The 13,698-nt window shown below is 37.3% G+C and overlaps 1 protein-coding gene across 1 annotated transcript in view; it reads left to right on the forward strand.

Annotated features, from left to right (window-relative positions):
- Positions 1 to 1,079: 1,079 nt before the first annotated feature.
- The window catches only part of LOC138677149 (LIM homeobox transcription factor 1-alpha-like), a 102,030-nt gene continuing 89,411 nt past the window's right edge, over positions 1,080 to 13,698 (forward strand). The window contains exons 1-2 of the mRNA XM_069767058.1: positions 1,080 to 1,254; positions 6,280 to 6,367. Coding sequence (XP_069623159.1) covers positions 6,310 to 6,367 — 58 coding nt within the window. The 5' untranslated portion in view covers positions 1,080 to 1,254; positions 6,280 to 6,309. The remainder of the gene's footprint in view (positions 1,255 to 6,279; positions 6,368 to 13,698) is intronic.

A 13,698-nucleotide genomic window follows, 5' to 3' on the forward strand; every position in this document is an offset into this window, starting at 1 on the left:
TGGTAGACAAGAGCCAAGAGAGGTATGTCAGTGACTGGAGGAGCTATGCCATCTCCTCACAGAATCTGATCATGTACTGCAGTATGTAGCAAGACTACAGACTGGCTCCATATCTGGAGAAATTACTGAACCTCACTGACCAGCGGACCTTGAGTCTGTAGAGACTCCGTGCCCACAGTCTGGCCATCGAACCTGGCTGGTGCCAACATGCTTAGAAGCCCAGTGAGGACAGAATTTGCCCATACTGCGACCTGGAGGCCCTGGAACATGAGACCCACTTCCTACTACACTGAACCAACACTGAACACAGCAATGAAGGACACTCACTTCAGGAGACTCTCTGATCTTCCCAAATTTCACGCTGCTCGGGGAAGAAGAGAGCACAGTGGAGATAGCAGCACAGTATGTAAGAAATAGAAATATGATATGCTATGGATTTTCATAACTCCTAGCTTGGATGTGCCCCATCCATTGGCCAGTCAATATCACAATTCACTACTGAACACTTGCTTTCGCAAAACTATGTGTGATAGATAGATAACAGATAGATAGACAGATAGATAGATCGTTAGATAATAGATAGATAGATAGACAGATAATTGACAGATAATTGACAGATAATAGACAGATAATAGATAGATAATAGACAGATAATAGATAGAAAATAAACAAATAATAGATAGATAATAGATAGATAGATAATAGATAGATAATAGATAGATTGATAATAGATAGAAAGATAGATTGATTGATAATAGATTGATTGATAATAGATAGATTGATAATAGATAGATGGATATAAGAGATGAATCTGCAGCATAATTTGCACAGATTTGCAGTAAAATCTGATGTCAAATTAGCGTTAGATGTAGACATAATCTTGAGGGTTATTATTATAACTTATATTTATGACCATTAGATAGTTAGATATGAGAGAGAACAGATTTCAAAATTCCAATAAATGCCCGTTAATCCCTACAATTAACCTCTTGTTGCCTAGATGGCAAAAAAAAAACAAGTAGACTTCACTTTTAACCAGCCCTCCTATTCTCCCTCACACCTCCCCTCCGTTCTTCTCTCTCTTTTTCAGGAGGTGAAGTCAGATGATGGATGAGCTTTCTTGAAGTTCTTATGATGAACTGATGAAGATTTTTGCTTATGGTAAAGATTAACAAATCTTTGGAAGGAGGAACCCGCAGAACTCAGCAGCATAAATACAAAAACAACATCTCGAGGTGATAACCGGTGCAAAAGGTAAGAAACGAGGCGTCATCGATCATCGAATGGTTCTGATTTTATTAATGGGGAGATAATTCCTCAGCGGATTGTACTTTGTGGGTTGTATCCAAGCTGTGACATTTTAACATTTAGTCTTTTACTGAACAAAGAAAGTAATGGTACATTTTACTTTCTTTTTTTTTTTTATGTTTTGGTTTTCTTTTTGTTTTTTTATAGATTTTTTTTTACATTTTTTTTTTACAATTTTTTACCTATTTTATGACATATATTATATATCCTTTTATGTTTTGACAAAGCAAAGCAGTGAAGCTCATGGTAATGTTCTTGTTATTTTAATATCTCAAGTATCAGGGGAATACAGCGCCATTCATGCAGGGGCTATGGTGGTTAATGTGATCTTAATATACCCTAGGGCCAATGAGGTTTAATAAGGGGAGACACAATACCGTCAGGTTATATTAAGGCAGCTGATCCACAGAAAATTCTGACCAGCCGTTTCATTTAGGATCGAGAACTTTAGGCGTGATTACCGGAATTGCTTAATCGGAAGAAGATTAGATAAGAGATAAGGTGGAAGTCAGACTTGTATTAAAAATTTTTTTTTTTTTCCAAGAAATGTAATTAGTATTATAAAACGGTAATTCGTCATAATAACATAAGAATGTATAGTATGTGAAGGATAAAATATAAGAATGTATTCTTAAAAAGGGGCGTATATATTACTTATATTATTCATTATTCTGTAATGTCCATTACTTAATACTCACGGCATGTGTTCACTTCCACAACCATCGTTAGGTTTTTTTTATATCTCTTAAGATCATTTAACAGAAGTAACAGATTAGGAAAGAAATAAAATAAAATATAAAATAAAAAAAATAAAATAAAATATATTATACAGATCTGGGGGGTTTTGTCTTTCCTTTTTTTTAATTCTTTTATAATAAATAAAAAAAGGGAAAAAAATAAAAAAAACAGATAAATACACACAAATGTTTCTAGATATATACAGTATATATGTATATGTTTTTATATTAAAAAGAAGAAAAAATATATATGTGTATTTATATGTTTATTTTATATTTTTCACTTCTTAATATATATTTATATATATTAAAAAGGAAAGTAAAATAAACATATGTGCATGTACAGGTATATATAATTTGTTTGTTTTTTTACTATGAAAAATGGATGAATAAAGTATGTATATATATATATATATATAAATAAATAACTTACATATATATATATATAACAGTATATTATTATGCAAATATATATCTTATAGCTTTTTAGATATACATGTGTACCTATATATAAATATATATGTATATATATATACATATATACATACATGTGTGTATATATATATATATATTTATATATATATATATATGGTATATCTCCATATATGTAGACGTAAAAAATATATATATATATGTAGATTTTTTTTTCTTCTATGACCGTATACACGTGCAAATAAATACCAAGCATTATAGTCTGCCAACGGATTGCCAAAAACTGGAGAACCGGCACTTAAATAAAATTTTAAGCTACAGTTATCGACATAGGAATAATATAACATTTAAGGATAGGGTAAATCATTTATATTGTTCACGTACTTAAATAAGCATGCAAACCATATCAAAATTGGTTTAAAATGGCCATTTTTATACTGTACAGACCTTATATGCGACACATTATTTTTCCTAATTCTTGCTTTATTATGCATGAGGCGTTAATACGAATAAAGCTTTATTATTAATGGTTACAAATTTTCAAAAATATAATAATAACAATAATAATATATACTAAAGAACCAAACACTTGAAAATGTTTATCATAGGCTGAGTAAGATAAAAAAGAAGACAAAAAAAGTTTTGGGATATTTTCAATTGTAAAATTTGTAAAAAAAAAAAAAAATCATTCAATGGAAGTAATTATATACTTTTTGATTAAACTATAACTTTTCTTAGTAAATGATTAAATTTTGTCTACAATTTTACTAGGATTTCTCACTGTTAGAAAACGAAGAACGCTAGTTATTTTAACATATTAAGTTTAATAGCAAATGACTGTAAAATAAATTAGTGTAAGGGAATGCTATACCGACCTTGTAGTCTGGGGTAGTGTAATATAAAATTTATATAAAAAAAACCTCTAAAAACCCAATACATTTGCTGTTATCGGATGTTCTCATAGATAATGTTGCTCCTGTAATTTATTGATTTATTTTAATTTATTTATTAATTTATTGATTTATTTCTTATATTTAGAACAGTATTTTTTTTTACTAATGAATGTATTTCAAGGTCGGTCATAAGGACTTTTATAAGGAAGATAATCAGTTTTCTATGTAAAAGTGTCAAACAGTTACAACCTCTTGTTCTCGCAGATAAAGTAAGATCATAATAAGGCAGCCTGAGATATGTTTTTGAACCTTAAATATAAAAAAATAAATAAAAAAAATAATAATTTCCAGTTCTATATGAAAAATAAGCCATCAACATGCTGCTGTTTATGGATCTGCCGTTATTAAGAGTCAGCACAGTCATTCCTTACTGGTATATATGGACTGTGAATGTGATTGTGTTTTACACAGACCTGTATCCTACCCAGTCAAATCCAAGCCTTATATTACAATACAGAATATGAAATCATCAACAAGCTGCTGTTGATGGATTTGCTGTAGTTAGAGTCAGCATAGTCATTACTTAGCAGTGCGAATGGCATCCTGATTTGTATGGACCATGAATGTGATTATGTTTTACACAAACCTGTGTCCTAAACAGTCAAATCCAAGCCTTATATTACAAAACAGAGTATGAAATGATCATCAAGCTGCTGTTGATGGATCTGCTGTAGTTAGAATCAGCATAGTCATTACTTAGCAGTGCGAATGGCATCCTGATTTGTATGGACCATGAATGTGATTATGTTTTACACAAACCTATATCCTACCCAGTCAAATCCAAGCCTTATTTTACAAAACTGAATATGAAGCCATCAACAAGCTGCTGTTGATGGATCTGCTGTTATTAGAGTCAGCATAGTCATTACTTAGCAGTGCGAATGGCACCCTGCTTTGTATGGACTGTGAATGTGATTATGTTTTGCACAAACCTATGTCCTTCCCAGTCAAATCCAAACCTTGTATTACAAAACAGTAAATGAAACCATCAACAAGCTGCTGTTGATGGATCTGCCGTTGTCAGAGTCGGCATAGTCATTACTTAAGAGTGCGAATGGCATCCTGCTTTGTATGGGCTGTGAGTCAGATTTTTTTTTTTAACTCAACCTTATCCCCTGTCCAGTCAGATTCACTGAAGGTCTTTCCACATTGCATCTTGCCGTGTCCGGTGGAGGTCTAACATTCGTCCGGTGGATCTCCTAACCTATACCACCAATGTTTATTTCTCATGTCTGTGTACCCATAATATGGTGGCCTGACTGAGGACAAATGACACTCGCACTTCTGGCCTCCATCAGATAAGCGTAAGTCTATAAATATGTTTAACGTCTACAAAGAGCTTTCATGGCTCCTAAAGCAAGTGGACGCAAGTGAAAGTAGCAGAATACATAAAATTGGGGTTAGGCATTTATTTTGGTAATCAGACTGTTGGGATAATGATCATCAATCAATTAATTGATTAATTAATTGGCTACCCCTGACCTGATTGTTGACGATTTCCATCTACAAAACCATTAATATTGCCAGATTTACAGCTTTACATATCTTAACCTTACAAATGTCTAAGCATTGTTATAGGGAGATATCATCACCAGCATTAACCTTTAGCTACATGCAAATATTACATTTCCTTCTTTAACAAATGTTCTTATGCTTCTATATAATAAATAGCAAAGTAATATGCTGAATGAATGATGAGATGCTGCTAATATCTGCTGCTCATGTTGGGGAATAAATGGCTTAGTCCTGCACAGTGGCCTACCAGGGCATTCTCCGGTTCTCCGGTGGGCCAGTCCGAGCCTAGGAGAGCACAACTGACCAATGTTATTCAATGAGGCTGTTCAGATGACAGTGTATTCACAGTAACTGAGTGTCCATGTGAAATAAATTGCAGCATGCCCTATTCTCTTCCAGATTTTTGATGATGCTAGCCCATTCAAGTCTATGGGTGCACAAAATATTGGATTCTATACTGAAAATGTATAGCATCCGATTTTTTTTTATACATTACCATTATTAACCTATGAAAACTGTATAAAAGTGGATGCCGCACGGACATAAAAATGGGCAAATTAAAGGTATATAGATGTAAAAAAAAAACGGGCACACAGATGGCAAATGGACAAAAACAAAATGGCACACAGATGGAAATATGGATGAAAATCATCTGAGTTTTTTGGATGATTTTTCATGCTGTCATCTGACCCCGGTTTTCAAGGGAACCAGATATTAGCTTCATGTAGCCCAAATGAACCACAGGCAGCATGAATCTGACTCTATGCTGTGGTATTCTAGAGAAAACACACTTTGAATAGCCGGCCAGGGAATATAGATTTCGGAAGAATTGTCCAAGGCTGGTCCCCACCTATCTCCTCTATGCTTTCAGGCTCGTCATGGTCCCTGGTCGGCTTTTTTCAGAATATGTCTTCTCAGTAACATTTCAGAGAAAACAATAATGCAGCTGGTGTCTGATTCCTGATATCCGTGGTTCGGGCAGCATGAATCTCCGGTCAGGTTCATTTTAATTTAATTTTACATTATTTCTCCCCCGCTGCTGCTTTTTTCACATCTTTTTTCATACTCAGAATGTCTATAGATTCACATAATGATATCTTTACATCTTTTCTTGATTGATGATTCAAAGGAATGTAGAATAGAGAAAGCTAACTCATCCGGTGCTCCCTTCAGGTTCAGGCGGGAGAATGGCTATAGCACCTATTGAGTCCAGTGGAACAGAATTTCGATAGAGTCTGATAAATAATTAAATATTCTATTTACAAAAAAATGTAGGGTCTTTAACCTATGAAAGGAGGATCTCAGATTCACTCTCTTCCACATGTTCTTCTCAGGTGTTGGATGTAATTGTTGAATCCTTAACTATGAAAACGGAAAGTACTCCTTCTTCGTGCCAGGAACATTCCCCCTTTCATGGGCTGGGTGAGTAATTACCTTGTAAATTTCAGCTTTGAATGCAATTGCTAGTATAGCTTTCTCATAAAATACCTCAACTGGTGTCCTCACATCTCGAGATTGGCACTGATTAGTTCAGGATTTCCCTGAAGTGAGCATTCTGCAGAACTGAAATACTGAAATTCTAATTACCATGCAAAATTAGGTTCTCTGGGGTGTCGCTAAAAAAAACTTCATTCGATCTTGGGCTAAACATATCCCCCATCCTCTCTCCTGTTAGGATATAGGATAACTTACTGATCACTGGGGGAACTTACTAATCACTGGGGGGAGGCTGACTTCTGAGACACTCACCAATCCCAAGAATGGGATTCTGGAAACCCAAGAGTGGTGCTCTGCAGCCCCGTCTTGCATGTGCACATGCTCAACCTCCTTGACTATTTTCAGCAATACCATTGACACTGAATGAAGTGTAGGCCAAGAATGTGCTTGAGGCTCCAGAGTCCTGTTCTGAGGACTACTTTGGGTCTCCACAATCAGACCCCTAAAGATCCACAAGTTTTCCCCTATCCTAAATACCTTGTATTTTTTGCGAATAACCATTTAAACCCTGCCTAATCTGCTCAAAAACGCTACCACAAAAATCTATTTTATAGATTTATATATTTTACACATTTATACTGAATCATTGGAGGTATAGTACAGATTTTACATTGGGATCTATGAACTTCCGGGTGCACATCAAGTCTTCGTATGCAGCAGGGGAGTAATGAACGCAGTTGCAGAGGTAGCAACAGGCCCCGTGCAGGTGGGAGCCACCGCCACCAGCAGAAACTTTAACTGGATGTACTATGGACTATGTATTATATTAGATGAATGATATGGGCTGTGTATTATGCTAATATGTAGGTGAATTATACTATATGGAGAACTGTGGGCTGTGCATTAAACTATATGGAAGACTATGGTCTGTGTATTATACTTTATGGAGTACTATGGGCTTTGCATTATACTATATGGAGGGCTATGGTCTGTGAATTATACTTTATTGAGGACTATGGGCTTTGCATTATACTATATGGAGGGCTATGGGTTGTGCATTGTACTATATGAGAACTATAGGATGTGCATTATTTTATATGAAGGATATGGGCTTTGTATTATGCTAATATGGAGGTGCATTAAACTATATGGAGAACTATGGAGAGTATATTACATTTTATGGAGGACTATGGGTTACATTATTCTATATGGAGGACTATGTGCTTTGCATTATACTACATGGAAGACTATGGACTGTGCATCATACTATATGGAGGACTATGGGATGCATTATGCTATATGGATGGTTATGGGGGCACATTATACTATATGGAGGACTATAAAAGGTGCTTTATTCTATATAGAGGTCTATGGGCTTTGCATTATACTATATGGAGGGCTATGGGTTGTTCATTGTACTATAGGGCGGACTATGGGGAATGTGTTATACTGTATGGAGGACTATAGCATGCATTATACTATTTGGAGGACTGTGGGGGTGCATTATACTATAGAGAGTGCATTATACTTTATGGAGGACTATGGGCTTTGCATTATACTATATGGAGGGCTATGGGTTGTTCATTGTACTATATGAGAACTATAGGATGCGCATTATTTTATATGAAGGATATGGGCTGTGTATTATGCTAATATGGAGGTGCATTAAACTATATGGAGAACTATGGAGAGTACATTACATTTTATGGAGGACTGTGGGTTACATTACACTAAATGGAGGACTATGTGCTTTGCATTATACTACATGGAAAACTATGGACTGTGTATCATACTATATGGAGGACTATGGGATGCATTATGCTATATGGATGGTTATGGGGGCACATTATACTATATGGAGGACTATAAAAGGTGCTTTATTCTATATAGAGGTCTATGGGTGCGCATTATACTATATGGAGGACTATGAGAGGTGCATTATCCATCAATGTCAATGGCTGCTCACTATCCCCAGTCCCACACGCCCGGTGTCTCGGGGTGATCCTCGACTCTGCCCTCTCTTTCAAGCCACATATCCAAGCCCTTGCCTCCTCCTGTCGTCTCAAACTCAAAAATATTTCCCGGATCCGTGCTTTCCTTGACCGCAACACTGCAAAAACGCTAGTGCATGCCCTTATCATCTCCCGCCTCGACTACTGCAACCTCCTACTCTCTGGACTCCCCTATAGCACTCTGGCACCACTCCAATCCATCCTACACTCTGCTGCCCGACTAATCCACCTGTCCCCCCGCTATTCCCCAGCCTCTCCCCTGTGTCAAGCCCTTCACTGGCTTCCTATCGCCCAGAGACTCCAGTTCAAAACCCTCACACTGACATACAAAGCCATCCACAACCTGTCTCCTCCATACATCTGTGACATGGTCTCCCGGTACCTACCTACACGCGACCTCCGATCCTCCCAAGACCTCCTTCTCTACTCCCCTCTCATCTCTTCTTCCCATAACCGCATCCAAGACTTCTCCCGTGCTTCCCCCATACTCTGGAACTCTCTACCCCAACACATCAGACTTGCGCCTACCATAGAAACCTTCAAAAAGAACCTGAAGACTCATCTCTTCCGACAAGCCTACAGCCTGCAGTGATCCTCAACCTACTGAACAGCCGCACAGCCAGCTTTTCCCTCTCCTAGTGTATCCTCACCCACCCCCTGCAGACTGTGAGCCCTCGCGGGCAGGGTCCTCCCTCCTTATGTACTCGTGTGCCTTGTTATCTGCTCATGTTTAATGTATTTGTCTATATTTGCCCCGTATTCACATGTAAAGCGCCATGGAATAAATGGCGCTATAAAAATGTATAATAATAATATAATAATAATAATAATAATTATATTATATGAAGGACTATGGGGGTGCATTATACCATTTGGAGTATTATGGGTGTTGCAGCATACTGTATGGAGGACTATCCATGATTAAGACCGTGTAGGTTGAAACATGTAAGATTCTTTCCTTGCACTGGGATTGCTCATGTATGCATATCTATGTTTTTTAATATGATGATAAATAAACATCAAGTTTTACGAATCATATGATATCTCCTGTGGTTGCTGGAGACAACTTTTCTTGTCTGGAGGACAATGGGGTTACATTATACTATATGGAGGACTATGAGAGGTGCATTATATTATATGAAGGACAATGGGGGTGCATTATACCATATGGAGTATTATGGGTGTTGCAGCATACCGTATGGAGGACTATCCATGATTAAGACCGTGTAGGTTAAAACATGTAAGATTCTTTCCTTGCACTGGGAATGCTCATATATGCATATCTATGTTTTTTAATATGATGATAAATAAACGTCAAGTTTTACGAATCATATCATATCTCCTGTGGTCGCTGGAGACAACTTTTCTTGTCTGGAGGACTATGGGGTTACATTATACAATATGGAGGATTATGGGGGTGCATTATATTATAGGGAGGGCTATGGACTTTACATTATACTATATGGAGGACCATGGGTAGTGCATTATAATTCTGCTATGGGGCCCCATGACTTCTATGTACGTCCCTGGTGAGTATAATGGCTTATTTCTTTCTATACATTAAAGGACAGTGCCAGATTGGAGTACATATACTAGGATTGGGGATATACACACCACAATGTGGCCCAAGATAAGGGATACATACCAGAATGGGGGATATATATCAGGTTGGGGTCCAGGATAAGGGGCATATACAAGGATGGTGGATATATACTGTATAACAGGATGGTGCTTGGATGAGGGATATATATCAGGATGAGGGACACATATACCAGGATGGAGGGCATATAAATATAAATACCAGGATGGGGAACATATATACCAAGATAGAGGGCATAAATGTATATATTCAGAATAGGGGGGGCGATACAGATCTTGCACGGGGGCCCATCAGTCTCTAGTTACGCCACTGGTATGTAGTCAGCGTTTCAGGAAGTATTCGCTTTTAATTAATCAAGACCGTTGTTTTATTTGTCAGGCTTGATCCAAAGGTCTGTAGAAGTAAACTGGGTCAAATCCCAAACTTATATATATATAGAGAGAGAGAGAGAGACTCTAAAGCACTTTACATAGGGAAAAGTAGAAAAAACTCCCGGCAATGAGCCGAAAGTCATTTCACAGAACAATATTTTAAGTTACTGGCTTTAAATAATTAAAATTTGGATCAATTTCAGAGGGAACGGATCTGAGTTGCTTGTGTGTACACCAAATATGGTTCTACCAATCCAGCTACAAATCCTAAGTCAGAGGTTCCTGAACTGCATTTGGCAAAGGAACGAGAATAAGTTTTAAGAGTAAAGTTTGGGACTCGCGCATCAGTTCTAAATTTGCAAAATAGTTCATGTTCTTTAGTGCACTGCAGCCACATAGACTATATCAACAAAGTTGGCGATCATAAACTAACATAATAGGGATCCATGATGTATTTTGACACCCAGGCGGTGAGTGATAGAGCTGGATAAGGTAACATTTTCTGCAAAACAAACATCAGGCCTTAGAATCTTTGTAATTGTAAATGTCAAACATAAGCACTATGGGGCCAATTCATCAAAGCTCTCACTCCAGAAAAATGGTGTAAATGCTATGAAAACTTAAGCACACCACTTTTAATTAAGATGCAACCGAAATCGTTAAGTGGCGTGGGCATCTTAATGAATTTGGTGCCTTATACTCCATCAAGACTGATGAACGGCATGAATGTGCTATGCCATTCCTAATGAATCTGCGTCTAAAGCCCGTTTCATCAAAGCAATTTTGCAAAAATTCTGCCGTAAACTGATTTGAAAAGTCCCAAAATTTGGGGAAATTTAATCTCTGTGTTCGCCAGCTCCACCAAAATGGGCAAAAGTAGGGTAGGATAGGGGTGCGCCGGGGATGAGATGCCACAGGTTGTCTAAGTCATGACGAGCTGTGGCATCCCTTATGCTAGAAATCTTAGAGTGTCTTGCTGGTCAGAATACATCCAACATGTTTTGGAGAAAAACAATCTCCTTCATCAGGGATTGCAGCCAGCCAGAATGATGTGGTTTATATGAGTCGATAACAGGCATAACGAGCTTAATAATTATTTATAGTTTGGAAACCCTGAAAATCCAACTATAAGAAGACCAAGCTTTATTCATAGCTTTTTACCTGATAATCTGTCATTTGGACAATCCATTTTGTAGCCTGTAAATCATGGTGCCTTCACTGAAGCATGTTTATTAGAAATTAACAAATCAATTTGAACTAAATTAAATTCACTTTAACTTTCGCATTTGGATTCACCAGAACCTGGATATTTTGTGATTCGATTTACTTGATTCTTTACCCATCATCTGTCCTGGTGTTACATCTCCCCGGCCCATTGTCCGCTTGCTCTCTTCCTCGCTCTTGCTCTTTTCTTACGTCTTCAGCACTTGTAAGGTTGACTAGGCATTAAGTCACATTACTATGAGGAGAGACGACGCGGCTCGGGATGTCATGAGAGGCCTAGTGATTGACATAAGAAAGAAGAAGACTGAAGATGAAAGAAAAGACTAGAACCAGAGGGAGAAGGCGAGCCAACAAAGGAATGGACAAAGGAGTTGTAGTGCTAGGACAGATGATGGTCAGGGTAAGTATAATATTTGTTATTTTTTAACCACTCTGTTCTTTAGGCTCTGGGATCTTGAGAGATCTCAGAGCATAATAAACAGCTTTTGCCAGCAATAGGTTTGTGTCGAGAATCCAATTTTCTGCCCGAATTTCTGCCAATTTTCAGCAGATTGTCTCATCTCTCGTGCTCCCGTACAGATGCATGATGGCTTGGAGTGTCTAATTATGTGCACCAGTTGCTTAATACCAATTTTCATTTTATTCTAATAAAAAAAAAATAACAATGTGTGACTTCCCCGCAGCACAAAAATTAATGATTCATACAGCAGGCAATGCAAGGAGTTAACATCGTTGAGGTCACAAAGTTGAAACTCACTCCACTTGTGTTTGTATTGAAGATTGACTTTATGAAGGTCAAGTTTAGCCCTGTGTACATAGGATGGATATTCTCTCTGCCTCCACATTTCGAATGCTTCATCACTAACTTTGAAGAGATGCCAGAGATGAAGTACCAGATAAAATCAGACACAAACCTACATTCTATGTTCTTATTTCCTGTGGTAAACAGATGTATTTGGGTTTTACGCTTGACTACAGATAATACGATGTCGGTGGAGAGAAAATTTATCAACTTGTTTATGCTTCCCTTTTATTTTTTTGTTGGCAAAGGGTGGCATTTTTTTCAGTTTTTTTTTCTCAATCTTCAAAGAAATAGATTAGACAAGCAAAAATGAACACAAAAAAATTCCCACCTGAAAGTATAAAAAATTTGAAGTGTGTGAAGTTTAGTATACATGATGTAAATGGTAAAGGACAATGATTTGACTCTCATTTAAATGGATGGACTTTGGATTATTTTGTGTTACAATTGTGCTCCTTTGTTCTTTCCTTAACGTTTAACAACCAATGACCGACATAGCACATCATTACTGGGTGTCAGTTCCCGCATCATGACGTGCTATGTCCATCATGACTTTAAACTGTGACAGCTAGTAAAAACTGAGTGACACTTCCATGCCGACAGCTGTCACTGGCAGCTGAGTGGCATGGAAGAGGTGCGGGGACCCATGACGTCGGTCTCTGCACTCAGGCAGCTGTGATCGGTCAGTCATTATGACTGACCAGTCACAGCATGATCATGCATGAGATGCTGAAATATCAGCACCTCCTGCCTAATCACAGAAGGAGCTCAGTGATGCTAGTGGCTGAGCTCCTGCACTAACAGCCATGGATGGTGCCATAATGGCTCCTGGCTGTTTATCCCCATAAATCCTGCAATGCAGAGCGATCGCAACATTTAGGGGGCAGGCAAAAGGAGGGAAATCAGCGGGGCTCGAATGTTACCATGGTGACCCGGGGTCGTCATGATGGAAAGCTGCTTAGATCATGCTCAGATCATGGTCTAAGAAGCTTCTGTACAGATATAATGCATTCTACCTGTGATCAAAGTAAAAAAAAGCAAAAACAGTGAAAGTCCCATATAGGTACTAAGTACAAAAAAAGTTAAAAAAAATTATAAAAATTAAAAAAATTATAAAATAATAAAAAAATATTACACCAATGAATACACATTTTTATGTAAAAAAGAAACAAAAAAAAGGACACAAATTCGGTATTGCAGCATCAGATCTATAAAACTATCACACTAGTTAACCCCTTCCTTCAGTTAATGCCTTTAAAAAAGTGGCAAACTATGGTTTTTCATCATACTGCTGCAAAAACAGTGGA

This window comes from Ranitomeya imitator, chromosome 4 (assembly GCF_032444005.1).
Source record: "Ranitomeya imitator isolate aRanImi1 chromosome 4, aRanImi1.pri, whole genome shotgun sequence".
In the NCBI taxonomy this organism is placed as follows: domain Eukaryota; kingdom Metazoa; phylum Chordata; class Amphibia; order Anura; family Dendrobatidae; genus Ranitomeya; species Ranitomeya imitator.